Source organism: Hippichthys cyanospilos, chromosome 21 (assembly GCF_059441005.1).
Source record: "Hippichthys cyanospilos isolate Australia breed blue-spotted pipefish chromosome 21, RoL_Hcya_1.0, whole genome shotgun sequence".
Classification (NCBI taxonomy): Eukaryota; Metazoa; Chordata; class Actinopteri; order Syngnathiformes; family Syngnathidae; genus Hippichthys; species Hippichthys cyanospilos.
This window is the reverse complement of record NC_142389.1, coordinates 14,719,946-14,744,824: the sequence shown is the minus strand read 5'-3', so window position 1 is coordinate 14,744,824 and position 24,879 is coordinate 14,719,946. Positions and strand designations below refer to the sequence as shown.

Below are 24,879 nucleotides of genomic sequence, written 5' to 3'. Positions count from 1 at the left end.
TTCTCCAGTTTTAAGAAAAACATGGTGTCTCTAATCCACCGGGAAATGGAAGCATATTTAGCAGACTTCCAATGCAGCAATAAGGGCCGTCTTGCTAGTAAGGATGTATATTCAACAATATCCTTTTGTGTGGAACTTAGTGCAAGTGACGCATCTGGAATCCCAAAAATGGCAATCAGCGGGCAAGCCTGCAGATTTACTCCAAGAGCAGTGGACATAATGGAAAAATAGCCAGTCCAAAAGCTCTTCTGCTCAGGGCAAAGAAAAGACATATGGCTAAGGTGACAGGGAGAGCCATGGCACTTATCACATGTGTCTTCCACTTCTGAATATATTTCAAGAGTCTTGTAAAATGACTCTTAAATACTTGCAAATATAACCTGTACAGTAAAAATAACCCTAATAAATATTAATTAATGAATTATATCTTACAGGCTTCAAATTGACAACAAAAATATTACAATGGTCTATCTTTATTCTTTCAAATCAATTCCAGAACGGGAAAGGGTTTTTGAAGATTCTTGTTCATAATAATTATTTTTACGTAATATTCTGGAACTATATAAGCCTTTTTGCCAAAAAATACAATACCAAAAATACAACAATATACCTATATAACTGTCACATTTTTATTTTACTTTTTTTTTTTCTTTGAAGCCCTCGTCAATATACAAAGCAGGTTCATTTCGCCTAATGCCTAGGCGGGCATGACATTGCCATTAACTATTGGCCGTTTGGTGGGGGCTCTGGCCTAAAGAGTGACACCCCCATCTTGCAGTCTGCAATCAGACACTATTGGGAGCCTTGGCATTATTCGCTTCAATATCTCTGGGATGAATGAGGAAAGTACAGAATGCAAATCCAAAATATATCTGAACTCACACATGATCTGATGGATGAATGAACAAATGTATCCCTTATTGCTGTAGACCAGGGGTATTAAACTCATTTTTGTCATGGGCCATTTTGTCGCTCCAAATTCCCTCATTGGGCCGAAATGATGAGGAAACCAATTCAATTTTAAATAATCTCATTATTGTACACAACAAATTGATGGTTTAATAGTTTTGAAATAAATCAGAAGTAAAGCATAACAGTTTGCTTATTTATTGATGAGGTTACTACCAAAAGAATAAAATAAAATAAACATACCTGGCAAAACTCCACTTTGTTATTTACTATACATGACAAGTTAAAATTTCATAGTTTAACAAGGGTCGTGGAAATTCAGGTCAATTTGCTTTCGCGAGCCACATAAAATGACGTGGCGGGCTGGAGTTGGCCCCTGGGCATTGAGTTTGACACCTTTGCTGAAGACACTAAAATCTTGTAGATGTTTTTCTTCAAATATTTAATTGATTATAGCTCATAGGTTATATCTTCTGCTACTGTCTATTTTCCCAATAACAGTATTATTGTTTATAAAAAAAATTCTTCATTGTAAAAAAAAAAAGGTCTCAGCTTTGGTGTGAATTTTGATATTTAGGCTCGACATTTCTGTACACTCACTGTATGGATTACCTGTTTAGCTCGTGTGACTTGAATCTGAATTCTTCACTTAGCATTCTCCCAATGTCTGCTGTGTTGCAGCCGTTTTGCCTTTTCTTTCTGCATCTTCTCATTATTTCATTTACTTTTAACTTTCGCTTTTTCAAAGTCTAGTCAAACAGCAGTATCATAAAACAACCTTAAATACATCTAAATCATAACTCCAAACAAAACAAATGTTAGATTGAGGATTTAAACATTTTACTCACATCACATCCTGCCTTTTACCAAACAGACAGAACAAATACAGCTGCAAGGATACCTGCCTGCGAGCAGCAACACTTTATATGTGTGGCTGCTCATAGACACTGCATGAACCACATTTTAATATCGACCCCCAACATATTATTAACAATTGTAAAATTGATTAATGTACTCATAGGATATACAGCCAAGTATCCACTTGTGAATATATTGCATATCTTTCATTCATTAGTAAACGAAATGCCTCAAAGCTGTAATTCCCACCACTTTGGGCACCTTGTAATTGTACAAACCAAAGTAACAGTTATTAATCTAGTCATTATATTTAAATAATTTTCCTTTGACTGATGCACATACATTATTTCGGCAGACTCTTTATAAACTTAACCAACTAAAAAAGGGGAACAAATATACAGTATATATATATATTTGACCAGGAAAAGGTCCATTAAGATTTATATCTCTTTTGCAAGAATGTCCTGGAGAATAATTACAGAACGCAGACATACACAGCGCGAACGGAATTCAACAAAAGTTCAGAAGAGCAAGAAAAAGAAAAGTGATTATGAAAAAAAAATAATGACAATTAAGTTTGACAACAATAGCAGTAAATACCATAACAATAACAGTTGCGCTAACAATAGTTCATTCATTACAAGTACAGCTGGTGACAGGGGGTTTGAATGTAGCATGCTTGAAATGAACAAAGGGAACACGAGAGCTTAGTTTCATGTGGGCTTGTAGACCTATGCCCATGGCCGAAAATAGGACAGATTTTTCCTTCCTAACACGGTCCTTATAGTGGAAACCTCAAAACGCAGCCAACTATTTGATCTGAGATTAACAGTAGACTGAAATGCAGTGAATATGGGGCAGATGTATTGAGGGAAAGTAGTACATGAAACTGCTTAATAATTCATGTGATACCAGTGTGACTGATAACCTTTGCTTATTGAGGGAGGACAGTCCTGTGAGATAATATCAGATACAATGCAGTTTAGCCAAGGTGGTGGGACATGCAATTCTCTAATTTGTGTCACCTTAGTCTCGCTGCGATGAAAATAAGCTTTGACCAGATTTGTTCACGCTTGAACAGAAAAACAAAATCTGCATCTATATAGAAAATTGACTATGAATTTGAGTTTATTCAACAAGTGAGGGACATGATATTTGAAATCTAAGTCCTTATCCAACAGATACCAATATATTTATATTTATCCACCAACTCACTGACTGTACCATCCAAAGCTGTAAGTGAAGGGAGATTGACTGTGATGGTTGAAGAGCATCATTTTTGTTTTGTTTTTATTGACAAGTTTTGCTTTGATTAGCGCATGCAGCAGGGAGATAAAATCATCTTGAAGCCGTATCTAGAGAGGTTGCAGATGTGCAAACAATGGCGTCATCAGCGTACATATGGTATGAGGATAATTTAAGATTGTCATAGATATATAAATTATATAGATTAAAAAGAGTAATGGTCCTACCACTGATCCTTGCGGGATCCCTTTGCTTAAAAGGAAAGGATCAGCTGTTACTGTACCCGACCTAGCTGACTGGACACCCTCTGCTAAATAACATTTGAATCACATTACTGAGTGATCACTGAAGTCTATATTTTGAATTATTATAATGAGGTGATTGGGATCTACTGAATCAAATGCCTTAGCAATATCAATAATTTCAGCAAGGGACATATGCTTGTTTCCACAAAAGTGGAAATTTTTGTATGGCCACAGACATGGAGTCTTTACAATTATTTGAGAAAAAATGGATCAAGACTGTCTGGCCCTGTTAATTTCTTAACTTCTAAAGCAGGGGTCCAAACTTGGTCCTCGAGAGCCAGTATTCTGCATATTTTCCGTTTTTTTTTTTTTTTTTCAAATGTTCAGGCTTCTGCTGAGCTCGCTGATTAGCTTATTATTTGAAACAGGTGTGTCGGGTAAAAAAAAAAAGGAAAACATGCATACTGGGCCTTGAGGACCAAGTTTGGACACCCCTGATCTAAAGCTTTTAGCGGGTGCCGGGTGCAAAAGATCTGATGTTGAGAAAGTGGCAATGTGAAAGTCAAAGTTCAGTACAGATTTCGGTACTGAAAATGCAGAATTGAAAGTAACACTATCACGATTAACAGCCTGAGACTTGTCAAAGATATGGCTGGCATTTTTGAAGTGGTAATTCAAGAGATTAGAGTCTTATCTTTTGAAATGTCTAATCATTAGACATTTCAAATTTAATATCACAAGATTTGTGGAAGAGCAGCTGCTGACTTATTTAGGAGTCCTTTGATCGTTTTCCAGAATTTAGAATTGTCATTTGAGTTCTCAGTGGTTAAGGATAGGTAGGAGTCAGTTTTACATTTTCTAACAATAGTGGTGCATTTGTTTCTAAGTTTGTGAAAATGATGCCAGTCTTGAGTTTTTTTTTTTTTTTCTCCTGGCTAAAGAAGACTTTCTATCCCACTCAAGCAGAGGTCTGACATGTTTGGTTTGAGGTTTGTTGTTTTCCTGATTTTGTGGGGTTTTGTTCATGTTTCTATTCCCCTCGCGCCTGACTTTCTTGTCTGTGTTCTCGTTAGTATGACATAGTATGACATCTATTTACCCGCGCCCCATGTGTCAACCAATCAGGTTGCCCTGCCTTTCGTGCCTGTACAGCTGTTTCACGTTCTCCTAATTTAGCGTAAGTGTACTTAAGTCTCAGTTGAGTTCCTATTCCAGTCAAAATTCAGATCATCCATTAGAATATGTACATATAGTATTTGTATTTGGTGAGAAGTTCAGTTAAATTCAATACTTCCTGAGGGAGAATGCTATCATCCAATAATAGTAATGGGTGCTTTAACCATTAAAATTTCGGCACCAGCCTTGCCTCGTTGATCAATTTAGAAAACATTGTAGCCATCCATATGTACGTATAGCAGTGTCAGCAATGGTTGGTTTAAGACAGGATTCTGAGATAACTACTATCTTCAGTTCTTGAGAACCAAATTTTTGTACATCCATTTTAGGTACAAGACGCCTGGCATTAAAATGCTAGAAACCAAGTCCATGTCTGTTTTTGAAATCTAAGAAGGTAGAAAGATGATGTAGTTCATTTACCACAGATGGCTCTAAAAGGGCCAATTCGCTGAAAATACAGTGGGCCCCCCCGGGTTACGAACTTAATCCGTTCAGCGGCTACGCTCGTATCTCGAATTGCTCGTATAGCGGGCAATCCAAACCCATATTAATTCGTGAATGCGTGCAACGCGCGCAGAAGCCTTAGGTAAAATCATCACGCTGTATACATATATTAATATTAAGTGACATACTCTACTGTACAGTTGCATTAAACAACAAATACAAAGGAAAAATGACTTTTACCTTTGGAAAGACGCGACTTGTGCTGAGATAAGCAGAGATGAGCAGAGATGAATGCTCGAAGTCAATACGGTAAATCAGATATGCTATTGGTCTTACAGTGTCAAAGTAACTTTTTCAGTCAGGGTTTTCTCTACTTCCTTCCATCCCAACCAGCTGTGCCATCAAGCTAGATAAAGGCGTTCGGCCAATAGCATATCGGCACTTCTGTGATTGACGTGTGACGCCGGCCAATAGCATCTCCGTGAGTGAGACCGGGTGACCTTAATCGACCAATAGCATATTGGCGTCTCCTTGACTGACTGATAATTATTCACACTTTTTTTTTAAACGGTTGGAATGTATTGACATCTTATTGATTAAAACACATTTAAACCTGTGACGATTTTTTGTCCTGCAAACGGCACACTTAATTTCATGTCAGCTGTTTTTCCCGACGTGAATTGATCTGGGTGGAGGCGGAGGGGAGGTTGTGTGTGTTGTATTCACTAGGCACCACACTTAAAGCTTGTACGAGCGTCAGTTAACCGTTGGTTACAACTCACAGAATTGCAAGAATGGCGCTGACCTAAAGCATGTCGGGAGGTCGCCGACTAACATGACATGCAGTTTTGTCAAGCAACCATTATATGGCACTGTAATACCACCCGTAACAGGGTGCAGAGATTAACCTCTTGAGTCAATACGGCAACGCTTAAAGGCTATTGGTCTTACAGTGTTACAGTAACTCTTTCAGTCATGGTGCAAATCACGGAGATACTAAAACATCATCCTCTTATTTCTTCCTTTACCGCTGCTAGTAATTTTAGAAGCTATGTCTAACAGATAAAGTTTGCAAAGTCTTCAAAACATTCCATTTTTCACTCATTTTGTCTACTTCCTTCCATCCTGTCCCATCAAGCTAGATAAAGGCGTTCGGCCAATAGCATATCGGCATTTCTGTGATTGACGTGTGACGCCGGCCAATAGCATCTCCGTGAGTGAGACCGGGTGACCTTAATCGACCAATAGCATATTGGCGTCTCCTTGACTGACTGATAATTATTCGCACTTTTTTAAACGGTTGGAATGTATTGACAATTAATTAAAAAAAACCACACATTTAAACCAATGACAATTCTTTGTCCTGCAATCGGCACATTTAATTTCATGTCAGCTGTTTTTCCCTTTAGCTGTACAAACACTACACTTAAATGGTAATATATTTAGACACCGTGAGTGAGACAGTCAGTGTGAGGTTGTAAGACCAATAGCGTTCACGTTATCGCCATGAGTACCTGCTAATGATTGTAGATAATGCAACTGCTGAATATGTTGACGCAGTTAGGCGAGAACATTTCTACATTCTCAATGGCTGGTTTGTCGGAATGCTCGTAAGACGAGAGGTTTGCTCGTAAGCGGAGGACAAAATTCTCCCTGATCCACGCTCGTAAGGCGAATTGTTCGCAAATCAGGGTGCTCGTAAGCCGGGGGCTGACTGTATCATTTTTTTAATTTGGATATTAAAAGAATACATACATGCCCTCAGACAGAATATACAGGAATGCTTGTCATATCCAATTATTTCATATTTATTGATGTGCTTGTGTTAAAGTAAGTTGTTTTTTATTGTTTGAAAATACCACAGTAGCTACTAATACTAATACTAATACTAATTTCTTTCAGCCCATTGAAGGCTTCACCGTGATTGACCAATTAAGGCCTCATGCTAAGGTGTCACTGAGGTTGTCGTTGTAAAATAGATGCACTGTATGAGCAGGCATGGACCACTGACTGATTTCAAATATATCTACATTTTTAAGTGACTGATTTAAAGTAGCCCAAACATTTAGGACATACAAAGTACAGATAGTCATTATGCAAAGCTTCCAGGAATTTGCCTGCCTTAGCTGTTTTTGCAGAATGCAATTCTTGCATTGTGGGGAGTGTGATAATCCTTTTGTTTTTTCTGTTGCAGTCAGATTTTGTTCTTCATAACTCCTACGGGATAGGTTTTAGAATGATTTTGTTCAGACCTTTTTTTCTTTTTTAGTAAAGCAAAATCTTTTAACTTTGCTGATGGTTTCTGCTGTTTTACCAGCCTTTGCCTGTGTCACTGCTTGCTGGTGTGATGTGGCTAAAAACAGCTGATTGTGCTTTTAGAAAGCTCTTCGCAGGCTATACTTCCTCAGGAGCTATAGAAAGTACATTTTCTGCTGGGCCTTTTTGAGGGTGGTGTTGGTATTTGCTTCCAACTTATGGGTCTGAAAGACATCACTCCCAAAAACTTGCTACAGGCGATGCCGTTTTTACATACATTTTAATAATGCTACCTAGAGATTAAATACACTTTGTGTTGCCAAATTATCCCCAATGGATTCGTTAGAACTCATCATTCTTAATTTGCTCTGCCATTGGCTATTTGTACCGAGCACTTTCCTGGCATCCCATTGACTAAACAACGAAGAAAAGAGTTATTTTATCCATACAAACAAAGCAAGATATAATAGAAAAGTATGAAAAAGGAATGCGTTTGGTTAATCTCGCCAAATAATATGGCCGTAATGCATCTACAATCGCCACGTTATTAACAAAAGGAAGCAATAAAAGCTATGACCCCTTTCAAAGGCCTGTCGATAATTTCGAAGAGGAGGTCGGCAGTGAACGATGAGATGGAGAGGCTGTTGCTCGTGTAGATCAAGGAGAAAGAGATGGCTGGTGACACAGTGACCGAGGTAGTTATTTGCGAAAAGGCAAGCGTCATTTTTAATGATCTTGTGAATGAAGATGCAGGCGAGGGAACGTCTGCAAAAGAACAAGGCGAGTGTACGGCATCGCGTGGGTAGTTTGAGAATTTCAAAAAGAAGACTGGAATTCATTCTGTCGTTCGACATGGTGAGGCAAGAAGCGTCGACCAAAAAGCGGCAGACGAATTTGTGCTAAAATTCTAACAATTGGTTAGTGATGAAGGTTACCTTGGAGAACAAGTTTTTAATTGTGATGAGGCGGGCTTGTTTTGGAAAAAGATGCATCGCCGTACTTTCATCACAGCAAAAGAGAGCAAAATGCCAGGCCACAAACCTATGAAGGACCGCCTTACTCTTGCCCTTTGTGCCAATGCCAGTGGGGATTGCAAAATAAAACCACTGCTGGTGTACCACTCCAAAAATCCTACAGCATTCAAAGCTCACAAAATATTAAAAGAAAGACTACAGGTGCTATGGAGGGCCAATGCCAAGGCCTGGGTCACCCTTCAATTTTTTGTTGAGTGGGTCAATTTGGTTTTTGGCCCTGCTGTTAAGAGGTATCTAGAGGAGAACCATTCAACCCTTCAAGTGCCTCCTCGTTCTAGATAATGCCTCTGTCCACCCGCCCAGCCTTGAAGATGATATCCTGGAGGAGTACTCATTTATTAAGGTGTTGTACCTCCCACCTAATACCACCTATAGCCTCCATGGACCAAGAACTTATTGCAAACTTCAAGAAACTCTACACAAAACACATGTACAAGAGATGTTTCAACATCACTGAAAACACTCAGCTTGCCCTTCGTGAGTTTTGGAAACAACACTTTATTATTGTTTGCCTCAAGATGATTGACATGGCTTGGCAGGAAGTGACCAGCCTTAATGCAGCTTGGAGAAAACTGTGGCCTAATGCTGTTACCCCACGGGATATGGAAGGTTTTGAGATGGAGGGTGAAGCTGAGCCTGACGTTGAGGAAATTATTTCCCTGGGGAAGGGTATGGATCTTGAGGTGAATGAAGAATACGTCAAAGAGTTGATTCATGAGCACTACGAGGAGCTTTCAACGACTGAGCTGAAGGAATTGGGGGCGATGCAGCAAACGGCAGTGCGGGAGGAGTTCAAAGAGGACGAGGAGAAGGAGGAGGCAGTCATGATTCCATCAGCCCGAATAAAAGACATTCTAGGAAAATTCTATGTAGTTTCAGAATTTGTTGAAAAGAATCACCCAGAAAAAGTGTTCACCAATTGGGCGATTGCTCACTATGATGATGTTTGCCTTGGACATGTTTGAAGGATGGTTAAAAATCGACAAAGCAAACCTCCTTGGTCAGTTCAAAATGCCATGCAAACACCTCTTCTGAGAGAGAACATGCACTAAAGAGGGCAAAATATGAAGAAGACAGCAGTTAATAGGTAAATGACCATAATTTTTATTTTTTACTCCTTTCTTCTTCTCATAAAAATGAAAATAAAAATGAATAAAATTTATTTTACCCCTTTCTTTCATTTATTGTGCAATGATCTAATTGTAACATGTATTTGTTACATGTTTTGAATCATTTTTATGCTTTATGAAAGATTTATGTCAGAATTTTGGGGGGCTTGGAATGGATTAGGGCATTTACATGAAAAACGCGTCTCTACTTACACAATTTTCTAGTTAAGAAATTTCTTCCAGAACCAATTAATTTCGTAAGTAGAGTTACCACTGTATTCTCAATATTATAATGGGTATCTCTGGTGGAAACTTGAGCTGCCGGTCCTCCACACAGGTCACTTGGTGTTTTGTACAAATGGGTCAGATGAGTCTCTTAGCTCTAGCACAAGCCTCGCCTTCTCCTGTCTGTAGCCCAGGTGGATAGACCTCAGTGGTAACTGCAGTGTAGTCTTCCCAAACAAGCCTTAAGCTTCCCTGGTTGTTGGCACTTGTCAATCCCCTCCAGCCCATCTGCAAGCTGCTACATTATGGCGGCAGGCATGTGGGTGTCAGATAGTGTTGGGAATCTCTGGCACAAAGTCGATTCGATATGTATCCAGATACACAGGTTATGATTCGATTCAAAACCGATATATTTTTAAGACAGAGCGATTCGATTCGATACAGTTTAAGAATGATACAGTTTATTACAGTGTGAAAACAATATTATTGTAAACATTTGTTGTGTTTGTTCTTACATTATTTTAAACAGATAGAAGGCCACACTTCCACAAGCATAAATATACCACAAAATTCCATACCAATGCATGTTTATTTTTGAGACATTTTATTGGATTGGATCGATAAGAAAATAAAACTCTAGAGACAAACAACAATAAGTGCAATCATTCAGTCTCAGTATTTCCTGGGGTTTTGAACACAAGAGGTAAGGTCATTTAAGTGCAACCTTTCAATGTATACATCTTACAAACTAAAAATTATATGCAGCAGCTTTAGAAAAAAAGAGAACAATTAAAAATGTATCTCACCTACTCATCTTTGTGTACTTCAGAGCTGCTCGGCACAGCTTGCAAATGGAATGACTTCGTCCATCTTTATTGAAAAATCCAAACACTCTTGTTTTCTTGGTGTGTTGAAATCGGTCACTGTGAATCACCCCTTCCGCCGGGCAAACTGGTGCTGGCGCCGGCGCTGAGGTCGGTGCTCATGTTGTCAATCCATTGTTTTAGCATGTCGCCGCTACTATGTTTAGCTTTGGGCTGTGAAGAGAATGCTATCGTACAGAGCACGCGCGATTCGTTTTGTCAGCTCTCTTGTTATGTTACAGAGGAAAACTGTAAAGCCTTGGGTAACTGAATCATATTCTCGCGAAAGCCGATCCATAGCTCTTCAATCGATTCATCTAAGGATTTGTGGCTGTGTAGTGTTGATTGGTTAGTATGCTACCGATAAACTGTATCGCCTGCCTGTATCTTGTCATATCGGTTTATCGTTCCCAAGCCTAGTGTCAGACAGCTCAGCTGAATACAGCCTTCCCAAGCTTCAGACTGGTTGTTCAGCCAACAATGGAATCCACCATCTATCTACAGTAAAGATAATTCCTGGCTCCATCCCGAATCGAAAGGGATCAAAGCGACTTTGATGTTTTGATCCTCATTCCGGCCTATTTGAAGAGCCTGGAAGTACATTGCGCTGTTTGCAGCAGGCTTGATACTCATCCATGTAGCTCCGCAGGGCTGGCAGTTGTTGACCTGACTGTGTTCTCGCCCCATCTGCCTACTGCCAATCAGTACCACCTCAAAGGCTGTCGTGAGGATGATGGTAGAGATCGAGCCTCCCATTGCAATGCCTTTATCAAGTTATGCCAGTTGGTGGTGGTATCCTGTATGGCATAGCAAACTCGGAGACTGGCAAATGTTATAAGCTGATGATGAACTGGCTTTTTTCCAAATCCAGCCAGACAACGTGCAGGTCAGAATTCTCATGCTTGGCTGTCTGAATTTGGTTCCAGATCATGGGGGAGTGCTCCACACAGTCTGGGAATCCTGGGATGCCTGATTTTTGGCAGCTGGTGTCGATGGAATTGTTTTCCAGGAGAATTGTTTTCTCCGCCACCACCGTAAAGAAAAAAATCCCTTCCACATTCACTAGGGCAATTCCTCCGAGCTGGTTGATGTTACCGGAATCCAGTTCTTTTGGGATAAAGGTAGTCGCTGCCTTGGGCCATTCAGATGGTATTGCTTGGGTCTTCCAGGCAACTCTCATCAGTCTCCAAAGGAGCTTCAGTAACATCGGATAGCTCTTATACACCCTGTAGGGTACTCCTACATCTTGCTTTATGTACACATCTGCTTGATCTCCCCCCACCTTGGTGGTGTTGAATTGAACTGAGATTCAGGCTCAGCAGGGTGGGAGACGTATCCTGGTGAAGCATTCTTTTTCTCCCCAAGGAGACTCCTGGCAAATTTAAGGGGTCTTGGAAGAACTTTGTCCTCTCTTTCTCTTTCCTGCTTCTCCATCTTTAATTCGTTCTGCCCTCTGCAAGAGCCCTTCCTACTCTATGTCTTCAGCCTTCCTCCAGCCTTCATGAGGGACCTTATCTCTTTCACTACAGTTTCCGAGATTAATCCGTTCCGCGGTTGGATCATAAAGCGATTTCGCCGTATGGTGGGCAATCAAAAACTATGTTACTGTTAGCTAATGCTTGTAAAAGCCCATCAAAATTATATATATATATATATATATATATATATATATATATATATATATATATATATTGAAAATTGGTATCAAAATAGAATAGTGAGTGCTACTTATATAAAATATACGTGCATACAATGAAATAACATAATAAAAAAATATATAATGGATTTATTTACCTTTGAGTGACTTATGGCCATATTCCATAGTGACGGTAGCCTAGCCTAAGATAGGCTAGCTTAGCCTTCTTTGTATTTCATGATTATCTCCAGCTTTGTTTCCATATAAATCATCTTCTTACTTCTGTCTTTTAACATCACTAGCAAGCTTTGGACCCATGGCTAACCAATTCAAGTTTGAATTAAGCACTAAAATGCACTATAAATGAATTTTTGTAAGCACTCACAGGAAAAAAAAAGTTTTAACGTTACGTCATTTTGGAACGAGTCACGCTGACCAATAGCAGACCAGCATTGTAGTGACATATAGACACATAAGCGCGGAGTGTCACGCTCCAAACTGACTGCCATGTTTGAGGTATCGTAAGGCAAAAAAATGGCGTAAAGAGGGAACAAAAAAACTGCGGTGTTCATCGTAAGGTAAAAAAAACGTGAGGCAGGGACGTCGTAAACCGTGTGTCCACTGTATCTCCCCTCGACTCCCTGGCTGTGATCTTCCTCTGCACTTTGTCCACAAACCTCATCTTCTCTTCCACTTAAATCATGTTGACAAAGTCTTTTAGCTTGGTGGTTACGTTGCCTTGTAGCGACTTTTCAAGGTTGACATGCAGGTCTAGGTCAAGACTTTTCCATGCCTCTTTGTCACTGGCTTTGGGCCACTTGACTTTGGTTGTCGCATAGGCTTCTCTCGCGTTCACTGTGGGGGGTTTCCTCCGTATGCTCATAATACGGGGTGAGCTCAAGATGTATGAAATCCTGCTGCTGAGAAAAGTGCACGTCTTCCTTCTGGCCATTTGCAATATTGGAAACAGCAGCACTGTGGTGCTCAACCCGGCTCTGGCTCCTGCTTATCTGATCTGCCGGGGCACTGCAACATTGCAGCTGCCTTTTTCCACCACATTTTGCCTTCCCTGGTGGATTGCTGGCCCCTATGAGTTGTCACGTTGGACCGCTGTCAGGGTCCAAGGGGCAAAATAGTAACTCAGACCAGCCAAGATTGACTTTTCCCCGCTGGCAAAGGGAAAAGCTTGGCGTACATACTCATGCGTTGCCAACAGCAATTTCGTCGCTCAAGCGTCCCAGCCTGCTTTTTATTCATTAAGCAAAGCATTGCACATTACAGACATAACAGAAAAGAGACAGTCGGCCGCCACCAACAGCTGGACCAAGGTCCCAGCTCATACTTTCAGTGGCTTTACCTAAGGACTGGGGCGAGATAAACTAGGACTGCATAGATGTATAGCAATGCACACTATTCTAGACAAGAAATAAGCACATAATCATAACAACCTAGTATATGATTCCCTTCACAACCACCTGCAGCTACATTTCCTTAGGGTCCATTGTTCATTACTGATTGTCGTTCCAGTTTGTACTGTGTCCTGTTGTCCGTCCGGTTTGGTCCATCTTTCATCTCGCCTCTTGGTGGACCTTCAGGCTGTTTTCCTTTTCTTGTGATCGTAGTTAAGTTGGGCTGTCCAAAGTCATCTTGACAAGGACTTGTGGAGTGTGGATGACTAGCCCGTCCACACCTGGTGCAGTCTTTCCTGCTGCCAGTCAGACTTTCCTGGCTGCCGTCCAGTCTTTCTTGGATGCCAACTGCCCTGTTTGCAGTTGCCACTGTTGATCCAGCAAAACTAGCTGGAAGCACAAGTAAGCACTACCTACATGGCGTTTCCGCCTGACGCAACTCTTGATGGTGTCAGTGGGGTAACTGCAGGGTCATCAGCCTGGAGCCATCCTTAGCACAATATTTACTTTTAAGCAAATTTTAATCAATGAGCAGTCAAAATGTCATTTTCGGTCATTTCAAACCAAATTCACATTTTTTGCCAATCGGATTTTTCAAAATGGGTCTCAATTGACAGCTAACACTGTAAGTATAAGAAATCAGGTGAGAAACTCACCACCCTTTCACACTGGTAAATAATAGATTAGGGTGAGATGAACAGGGGCTTTTTCCATGCTAACGTGTGAAACATTGCCCCCAGGTGGTAGGAAGACAAACTTCTTAATTTGACATGTAGTTAGTCTGCTTTTTAAATGTTAATATCGCAGAGAATCAGCTTAATTTATCGTGAAAGCCAATGTGATGGTTGTGATTAAAATTCACTGAAATATATGACTAATGTGTTTTAGCTTGTAATATGGGTATAATGTTGACCCAGTGTGGTCAACAGAATTCTCCCTCCAAAATTCCAACTCTTGGACCCAGAACCCCTCTTCTCTGTGTAAGTTTACAATCACGTTAAAGTCATTACAGATAAGTTTACAATGTTATAGTCATTACAGATTACAGAGAGGACTGTCCAAATCAATCTTTATAAACCTCAATGAATTTATAATGAAGCACATCGCTTGTGTTGACCCAAAACGACAGTTACGTATGTAACAGCGGTTCTATGAGCCCCGCTTTTAGCACCGCCTCTGGCGGTCTGGAGGGGCGAAATAGAACCTCATAAATCACTTTTCAAAAATCTATATTATTGTTCATTTGTTTAGTTTACATGCATTTTTTTCTTTTAATACACATTATTGACCAATTAAAACTGTTGAAAATGGCTTGCTCTTGTTACCAAGGCAATGGCATTAGCTGAACAAACTGGCCATTTTTTGAGGTCGCCTGAAATGTGATGACCTTATTGCCCAATGCCAATAATATAAAATCTGTAAAGTTTTTAACAGAACTGTAGAGACCACCAATGAACATGCCTGTTTTACAATAAAGGACAACATAATACATAATGTGGAGTAACTGGAATAAAAGAAGTGCATGATTCCAGTTGTGAGCTAAGGTATTTGATACACCTCTGATTTTTGAAGTGTTTTACATACAGAGCAGGTAGAGGTCTGTCATTCGTATTAAAGGTACTCTTCAACTATGAGGGAGATAAACTAAAACAAAAACCACAGAAAATCATTGTCGTTAATTTTAAATATGTAATTCATTTGTGTCTTATTGCATGCCATAAATATTTGCTATATCAGACAAAAAACTCTATTTGGTACAGAAACCTTTGTTTGCAATTACAAAGTTCAGACGTTTTCTGTAGTTCTTCACTAGGTTTGCACACACTGCAGCAGGGATTTTGATGCCCACTCCTCCAAACAGATCTTCTCCAGGACCTTGAGATGCTTCCTACAGAGCCACTCTTTAGTTGCCCTGTGTGTTTCGGGTTGTTGGCATGCTGGAGAACCCAGCCACAACCCATCTTCAATGCTTGTATTGATGGAAGGAGATTGTTTGTCCAAGATCTTTCGATACATGGCCCAATCCATCCCCCCCTCAATATGGTGTATTGTACTCATCCTCCCTGTTCCTCCCATCACAGTTGATTGGAATTTTGAGCAAAAAGATCCACTTTTGTCTTATCAGACCACATGACCTTCGCCCATTCCTCCGCTGGATCATCCACATGGTCCTTGTCAAACTTCAGATGGGCCTTGACATGCACTGGTTTGAACAGGGTGACCTTGCTTGCACTGCAGGATTTTAATCCATAATGGTAGAGTATGTTAATGATGGTTTTCTTTGACGCTGTCGTCCCAGCTCTATTCAGGTCATTCACCAGTTCCTGTTGTGTAATTCTGGACTCATCCCTCACGATCCTCAGGATCATTCATGCCCTGCAAGGAGAGATATTTCATGGCACTCCAGACTGAGGGAAATTGATGGTCGTCTTGACCTCATTCCATTTTCTGATTATTGCACCAACAGTTATTGCCAACAAGCTGCTTGCCTATTGTCCTGTAGCCCATCCCAGCCTGGTGTAGGTCTACAGTTTTATCCCAGATGTCCTCGTATGGCTCTCTGTTCTTGGCCACGTGGAAAGGTTGAAGTTTGTACAGGTGGGCTTCTGAAAAAAGAACTAACATGTTTGTGGGTACCTAAATTCTTATTGATTGATAGGCGATCAAATACTTATGCAATACCATTTCTTGCTTTTGTTTTAGATTCTGTTCCGCATAGTTGCAGAGTACTTTTGATAGAATTACAGACCTCCTTGTAAGTGAAACAACTTCAAAAATCAGCGGTGTATCAAAAACTTGCTCTCCCCACTCTATGTAACCATGAATTTGAAGCTTTTACATTTTGTTTATCAGGTGAACGAGGCGGAGGAGGAGCGCTTTCGCAGTGAGCATGAGCACCGGCGGGTCACACAGCTATGCCAGGATGCTGAGGCTAAAGTCCAAACCCTCCAGAAATCACTTAAGAAAGTCATACTCAAGTCCAAACCTTACTTCGAACTAAAGGCTCAGTTCAACCAAATCCTGGAGGTATGTTCATTCAGCACTTCATGACCTGTTTCTGGGTGTGTTTTTATTTACACTGGTATATTTAGATTTTTTTCATGCAATAGCTTTTCTTGTGTTCCATGTCCATGCCCTGTCTTACTTCTTAGGTTTTTGTCTCCACAAAAACTGTTCTCATCAGCACAGTCCCTTTTGTGAACCAATCTTCTCTCTCAGCCTTGCGTCGTGTCTAGATATTAGTTTGCCTATGTTTACTTTCCTGTTTTCTGTCAGTCTACTGTAAGTCCGTTCATTGTTTCTATTTCTGACAGACTTCACTTGTGTCTTCTTGATTTCCCTTTAATTGAATGTTTATTTTCTAAGTGTTTCGTTTAAGGTGTATTTTTTTGTTAATTTGTCAGACTTAGTTAACTCACGTTTTAACTTGCCTCAGAACCCTAATCCACAATAACACTACCCGAACATTAAACCTAGCAAAAGCTAGCTGCCATTTATGCAAGTTAGAAATGCTGCATATTGGATCAACCCACAAATTTGCCTGCTTCCAAGGTTGTATGTGGGCATCATAGCTCAGTGGTAGAGTGGTCGTCTCCCAGCTGAGAGGCTGTGGAACCCACACAGCTGATCATCGAACCGACCCCCGACCATGTCGAAGTGTCCTTGAGCAAGACACTAAACCCCCAGTTTCTCCTGATGCTGCGTTATCAGTAGGTTATGACTAGTCATGACTAGTTAGTGTAAAGCGCTTTGAGTACCCAAGGTAGAAAAGCGCTATTTAAGTGAAAGTCCATTTACCATTTGTATTACAGGCATAATGGAGGCTGAATATTGACAATCTTTATGGGGAGGTGAAGTTTATCACACCCAAGGCACACTGCCCACTCCACTTTGTGTTTCAAGCAATGGTCATGTGTGCTGACTTTGCTGTGCATCTAATTATCCAAATGCTCAAAACTGCAGTGTGTGAAGAAACACTGAACATTGCAGTCTCAAAAATCTAACGGCTTATTTTTTTTCTCTATTTTGTCTCGAGTATCATTCAGATACTGATTTAAGTTAGAAATATGAGTAATGCACATCATGTAGACCAGTGGTCCCCAACCCCTGGTCCGCGGACCGGTACCGGTCCGTGGATCAACTGGTACCGGGCCGCGTGGGCTGCACCCGAAATAATGTTTTGGAGATGATTTAGTTTAATGGAGTTGGCGTGACTGGGCGCGAATGGAGCGACGCAAATGGCCGCGTGCGGTCACGAGAAGCGAAATTTCGCCTTTTGCGTGAAGTTATTTTTTGATTTACTTTTTCCGCGTTTCGAGTCGCCACAGCCAATCAACTTCGGGAACATTCAACGGCTCACACAGGGGGCAGGAATGAATCATGGCGGCCGTTTCGTGGTCACCGGGAGCGATCCGACACGGCCAGCTGAGCCGGCAAGAGCCCTCACCTGGCTTGTCGAAAGGCGGAAGCGAGAACTTGGGACAACTGGTATGTGCAGCGTTTGCTTCACTTAACAGCTGTTGAACCGTAGTTACTGTGCTAAGCTAACGATAGCGCAGCATTGTCAGCACAATATTTAGCACGGTCTCGGCCACTTGATTGCGACATTGAAACTTATTTTTTGGCAGGCGAGTATTGCTGCAAAGAATAAAGTTGCTGCTGGTGAAAATATTGGCTCTGTCACATGCCAGAAAAGTGAAAGTTCTCAGCAATGCTCTTCTTTCCGGGATCTACCGTAAAGTGCACAGCAAGCTTGATCCACTCCCCTCTTCCTCTCCTGACCGGGCCGCAGTGATCAAAAGGTTGGGGACCATTGATGTAGACAGCTGCCATCACCATTTGGCAATTCAGCAAAGCCAGTTGTTACAGCTCATAATAAAACGATCGTCTGTATGGAAAGTTCTTTATCAATCTGGATTGCCGACTGCCGGAAGAAGAGCTTTGTGAACCCCTTTCCTTTGAAGTCTTGCGCAGCTGTGGTCATATTAGTAGCGGCCCGGACATTGAATTAAAGTCTAATCTGTACATGATCAAAGTTGATTACAATGGAGAGGTAAACATTTGAAATACGATTTTATTACAAAAGAAATCAAGATAAGACATTCCCAACGGTGTCTGCTTCTCTGTCTCTGCCTCCTGCCTGTGTGTTCCACCCCAACTCCCGTTCCGTTTGTGTCAGTCATGAAGTGCCCCCACAGCAAAAGGCACACACACATTGTCGGGGCAGAGAGAGACCACAGTAAGGAGCAGACCCATTGGAAATGTTTTACCTAGATTTCTTTGATGATAAAATGGTATTTCATGTGTAAACTCTCCGTTGTACTAATCTTTGTACTGATCATGTATAGATCAGACTTTAATCCAATGTCAGGACCACTGCTAATATGACTGCAGCTGCGCGAGACTTCAAAGGAAAGGGGGAACAGTTCACTTACTGTGCAGTGTATAAGTTTTAATAATTTAAGGTTTAAGTAAATATGTGTATTGCAGTAATATTTGTCATAAATAATATGTATAGCATGAAGACTTATCACGTTTAAAAATGTTTTAAAATATATATACAGTCGGCCCCCGGCTTACGAGCACCCTGATTTACGAACAATTCGCCTTACGAGCGTGGATCAGGGAGATTTTTGTCCTCCGCTTACGAACAAACCTCTCACCTTACGAGCAATTCGACATGCCGGCCATTGAGTATGTAGAAATGTTCTCGTTTAATTGCGTCCATAAAATCAACAGTAGCGACATTATCAATCATCAGTAGATACTTGTGGCAGTAACGTGAACGCTATTGGTCTTACAACGTCACACTGACTGTCCCACTCACGGTGTCTAAATATATTACCATTTAAGTGTAGTGTTTGTACAGCTAAAGGGAAAAACAGCTGACATGAAATTAAATGTGCCGATTGCAGGACAAAGAATTGTCATTGGTTTAAATGTGTGTTTTTTTTTAAATTAATTGTCAATACATTCCAACCGTTTAAAAAAAAAAGTGCGAATAATTATCAGTCAGTCACGGAGATGCGAATATGCTATTGGTCGATTAAGGTCACCCGGTCTCACTCACGGAGATGCTATTGGCCGGCGTCACACGTCAATCACAGAAATGCCGATATGCTATTGGCCGAACGGAAGGAGAGAAAATTAGTGAAAAACGGAATGTTGTGAAGACTTTGCAAACTTTATCTGTTAGACATAGCTTCTAAAATTACTAGCAGCGGTAAAGAAAGAAATAAGAGGATGATGTTTTAGTATCTGCGTGATTTGCACCCTGACTGAAAGAGTTACTGTAACACTGTAAGACCAATAGCATATCTATCGCCGTGTTAACTTTAAGCGTTGGACTCTGCCCCCCTCTGCTTACATCCAGCTCAAGTCTCGTCGTTTCAAAGGTAAAAGCTATTTATCCATTGTATGAATTATATAATGCAAGTGTACAGCAGATTATGTCACTCAATTTTAATATATGTATACAGTGTGTCGTTTTTACCTAAGGCTTCGGCGGGCGTTGCACGCATTCACGAATTAACATGGGTTTGGATTGCCCGCTATACGAGCAATTCGAGATACGAGCGTAGCCGCTGAACGGATTAAGTTCGTAACCCGGGGGCCCACTGTATAGAGAGAGAGATTTTAATTGTTTTTTTTTTTTTTTTTAATGTGAAAAGTCACGGATTTTGGGCTATCGCGGCCAGTTCCGGAACCTATCTACTGCGATAAACGAGGGTTCACTGTATTTTAATTTTATACAGGTACTTCAATAAATACCCATATTTCAATTTAAATTTGAAGTTGGAAATAAATCCACACTTCAGACATCCACAGTTTTTTGGGTGGTTTCGTGCTTGCTGTCAATGCAACACTGCGTGTGTCTGCAAGAAACGTCTCTGTGGAAAACACTGGTGCAAACAATGGTTTGGCAGCGCTTTGAGACGGAAATTTTTAGTCAACTCATTTTCAAAGCTGAGTACCTAACTTGGTCGATTTATAGATTATTTTTCTTGTTGGTGATGTTGGATTTTTGGTTGTGAGTTAATTTGGAGGGTTTCTGTTCTTGTCTATTTGTGAGAACCTCACATGCCTCAACCTGGTGTCATGTTCCTGTTTTCTGCTCCTCTAATGTTTGCCCTCCTTAGTATGAATTTGTTCACCTGTCTACCTGCTCTTCGTGTGTCCTCCAATCAGCTTCCCCTGCCTTTCATTCCTGTCCAGCTTTTTTGTGTTTCCTGTTTAGCATGAGAGCAATTTAGTCCCGAGTTGTTTTCAGTTAGTTGGGTCAATTATCAGGGTCATTATCATTGTCTTACAATGCCTTTATATGTAAATTCCCGAGTTCACCTGCCTCCTGTTGTTGTCCCCCTGGCATTGCCCTGTGAGTTCGGTTTATTAGTTTTGAGTTTTGTTTGTTAGTTTGCATACAGTTTTGTTCTTGTTGGACTTGCCTGTTGTATTAAACCTTCATTTTCGAGCACCTTTATCTCCTGGCTTCCCTGCAGTTTTGGGTCCACCTTCCCACACCTCTCACCACCGTGCCACGCGATCATGACGCATAGTGTTCGGCAGAGTGTGTTTGGGTGTGTGTGTGTGTGTGTGTGTGCGTCCGCATGCATACGTATGTGTATATGTGAGAGAGAGATATTCCCCCTGTAATTCCCCTATAATTTTTACATTACAGAGACAATTCTTTTGACAGAGGCACATTTGAATGCACCAGATTTTCAAACAAAATTGGCTTTTAAACAATTGTGGTCAATAAAAAATTCTTTCCTTGTGACTCAGTGACAAATGGCCTGCAGACTGGTAACCATCTTGTTTGAGGAACCCTCAACTAGAGGATGATGCAGATATTTACTATTTTAGCATTTTTTATTGTGTGTGGAGTGTGTTTTTTTTCTCACTTTATAATGACTTGCAAAACACAGAAATAAGAAAAATCAGAACCTGGGTTTTGGAAATTGCCCCATTGTTTATTCTTCCACTTGGAACAATTATGCACAATGTTGCATTTTTTTGTCTTTATGCTGTTAACCTCAGGCTGTTTTTAATTTTTTTGCTTCAAATTATATTGCTGATTCATTCTGCACATTGGCTATATGTGTAGACTTGTGTGGCCTAGAGATGTTAAAAGAGCAGTTCAAGGCATTCTATTGCCAGTGATTCATTTTATGTTGGAGAACAAGTCAAATTGTAACGTTTCTTTGAAATGCTTGGCTGCTGAAGCCGTTGTCAGAGAAATCTCAGAAAAGAAGACTAGGACAAGCCTAGCTGCTTAAACAGCAAAAAGAGTAACTCAGACCAGCCAAGATTGACTTTTCTATGCCGGGCATAGGGAAAAAAGCTTGGGCAAATGAACTTGTGGGTCTTCCAACGCTAGTTTCACCGCCCAGCCGTCCCCCCCTGGCTTTTATTGAGCAAAAGCATAGCAGATTACAAGACACAACAAGAGAGCCAGCCGGGCGCCACGGCAGCTGGGCCAAGGTCCCGGCTCACACTTTCATGAGTCAACAGCTCTATGTAAGGACAGGGTCAAGATGAACTAGGATTGCATAAATGGGTAACAATGAAATAAGCTCATAATGATAACAACCTAATATATGATTCCCTTCACAGCCGTGTTTCTTCCAAGTACATGTCACTCACTTCTACTTGTCACGGTACATGAGGATATTGCTTGCTTCCCCTCCATATATATATATATATATATATATATATATATATATATATATATATATATATATATATACACACACACACACACACACACACACAGTGGGCTCCCGTGTTACAAACTTAATCCGTTCAGCGGCTATGCTCGTAACTCGAATTGCTCGTATGACGGGCAATCCAAACCTATGTTAATTAGTGAATGCGTGCAAAACGTGCAAAAACCTTAGGTAAAAACATTACGACCTAATACACATATTAAAAATTAGTAACATAATCTACTGTATAGTTAAATTAAATAACATAAATATACAAAGGAAAAATGACATTTACCTTTGGGGCGACATGACTTGAGCTGGGTGGAGGCGGAGGGGAGCAGAGATGAACCCGCAGAATTTATTTAATTATTTTCTTAAACTAGAACTTTTCTCAAATGAGAACATATCACCGGCGATTTCCTTTTCTTTAATCCATAATAGAAGAAGCCTCTCCATTTTGTTGTTGACCGAGGTCCGTCCCCTGGCAAGGAAATTCTTGCCCTTAGAAGATTGCCGAGCGGTTATGGCCATACTCACAAGCAGAGTTAACTATGCGTGCGCCTCCTTCGTATTTTCTTATTATCTCCTGCTTCGTTTCTATTGTCATCATCCTCTTACTTCTTCCTTTACCACCACCAGCAATTTTAGAAGCCATGTCTTATAGATCAAGTTTTTTTAAAAAATCTTTTTATTCAAACATTTCGAAAAACAATGGTGTCTGAAATACAGCCTGTAACAAAGCCTTATACATGCACATTCGATAAACGAGTAAACGTACTTAAGGAGTGCAATACCAGGTATTGCATGAGAAAAAAACATTTGGTAAACTGGCATCTTCAGCAACCATCTTAACACCAAACATCCATTCATTCCACTCCATGCACTCAGACGTAACATGAAACAACCAAAAACACACAGTGTATCAACAAGTACGACTGTAGCCAAAGGATTAATTAAGAAAAATAAATAAATAAATAAAATATATAAAATAAAAAAGGGGGGGAAGGGGAGGGGGGGCATCTACTCGCTGTCTGGGCAAATCACGACATTTTCCAAATAATCGTAGAAGGGTTTCCATGTCTCACTGAAGGAAGAACTTGCGCCAGAGAGTGAAAACCTCATCTTTTCCCACTTGATGTGGGTCAGAACCTCTCGAAGCCAGCTGTTGTGCGTCGGAGGGAGAGTGTGCTTCCACTTAAATAAAATTAGGCGCCTCGCCAGCAAAGTGGTAAAGGCCAGTACGCGCCGCTTAGCGACTGGCAGGTCAGGTACTGAGGGGGGGGGACTACCAAAAAGTGCAGTGCATGGGTCCAAGTGTAGGTCGACTCCGAGTACCACTGATAAAGTACGGAATATCTGATGCCAAAAGCTAGTAAGTGCAAGGCAGGAAAAAAACATATGAGTATGGTTAGCCGGCAATTGGTCACATCTATTGCAACTATTGCTAACCCCAGGGTAAATTTTGGCAAGCCTCTCATTTGTGTAATGCACCCTGAAAAGAATCTTGCTTTGAATTAGACCATGCCTTGCGCAGACCGAGGAAGAATGTACAAGTTTGCAGATTATTGCCCATTGTTCGGCTAACAACGGCACACCCAGCTCCTCCTCCCATCTCTGTTTTATAAGCTCTAATGATTGAGGGCTAGAGGATCCCATTAAATTATAGATTATGGAAATTGCTCGCCTGGTCAACCAAGGATTCAGGCGGTTTGTTGGGAAAATTAGAATAGGCGGATCGAACGAAATGCCTGATCTGTAAAAAACGAAAAAAGTGAGATTGGGGGAGTTGAAACCGGGCGGATAACTCCTCAAAGTTGGCAAAGTGGTCATTTATATAGGGATCCCGGATCTGCACCATGCCCTTGCTTCGCCAGTTGGCAAAGGTAAGGTCAGAACTGGCCGGAGTTAATAGGTGTTTCTAGACAATCGGGACGAGAGTTGATGGTTCAATCAGGCCATAATTTTTACGAAATTGTGTCCAAATTCTCAGCGAGCTGAGGACAACCTTGTTCTGAGAGATGACGTTCACTTTGAGTGGCAATCGTGTGGTAAGAAGGGAATGTAGGGGAAGCCTCAAAGACCTCAACTCAATTTCGGTCCAGGAAGGACGTGTGTTGAGACCTCCGTCCAACCAGTGGATAAGTTTCACTATATTGCATGCCCAGTAATATTGAATAAAATTAGGTAGCGCGAGACCACCTTGACATTTTGGTAGTTGTAGCAAAGCCTTTTTGATGCGAGGGGGGTTGGCTGACCACAAAAATGATGAGATCAAACAATCTAGCTGACAGAAAAAACGTTTTCTTATAAAGACGGGGATGTGTTGAAACAGATAAAGAAACTTAGGGAGCACCACCATTTTGACAAGGTTGACTCTGCCCGACAAAGAGAGAGGAAGAGCCGACCAGCAGGCCAAGTCCTGCTTACATTTCTCCACTAAAGGACGGAAATTCGCCTCAAAAAGGTTATTAAAGGCTGAGGTGATGAACACGCCTAAATAACGAAACCCACGTGGCGTAATCTTGAATGGGAGGGCAGCTAAAGATGTCTTAGACAGATGGCTGAGCGGAAGCAGTTCGCTTTTACTATAATTCAGTTTGTAACCTGAAAATTTGCCAAAATAAGTCAATATGTCTATGACAATGGGGACCAACGTAGAGGGGTTTGACAGATAAAGCAGCAAATCGTCAGCGTAAAGGGACAGCTTATGAGTGATGCCGCATCTTGAGATACCCTTGATCCTTTCCTCGGATCGAAGCCAAATG

At 40.9% G+C, this 24,879-nt stretch overlaps 1 protein-coding gene and 1 pseudogene across 4 annotated transcripts in view; one reads left to right on the top strand and one right to left on the bottom strand.

The window, feature by feature from the left end:
* Positions 1–24,879, top strand: part of sh3bp5lb (SH3-binding domain protein 5-like, b) — a 75,079-nt gene that overhangs the window by 22,996 nt on the left and 27,204 nt on the right. For all 3 annotated transcript variants that reach the window (XM_088404952.1, XM_088404951.1, XM_088404950.1), the window contains one exon: positions 16,263–16,436. In XM_088404952.1, the coding sequence (XP_088261078.1) occupies positions 16,263–16,436 (174 nt within the window). The remainder of the gene's footprint in view (positions 1–16,262; positions 16,437–24,879) is intronic.
* Positions 15,033–24,879, bottom strand: part of LOC148406704 (uncharacterized) — a 27,204-nt pseudogene continuing 17,357 nt past the window's right edge. Inside the window, exon 3 of the transcript XR_015863989.1 lies at positions 15,033–16,015. The product of XR_015863989.1 is annotated as an uncharacterized LOC148406704 (transcript). The remainder of the gene's footprint in view (positions 16,016–24,879) is intronic.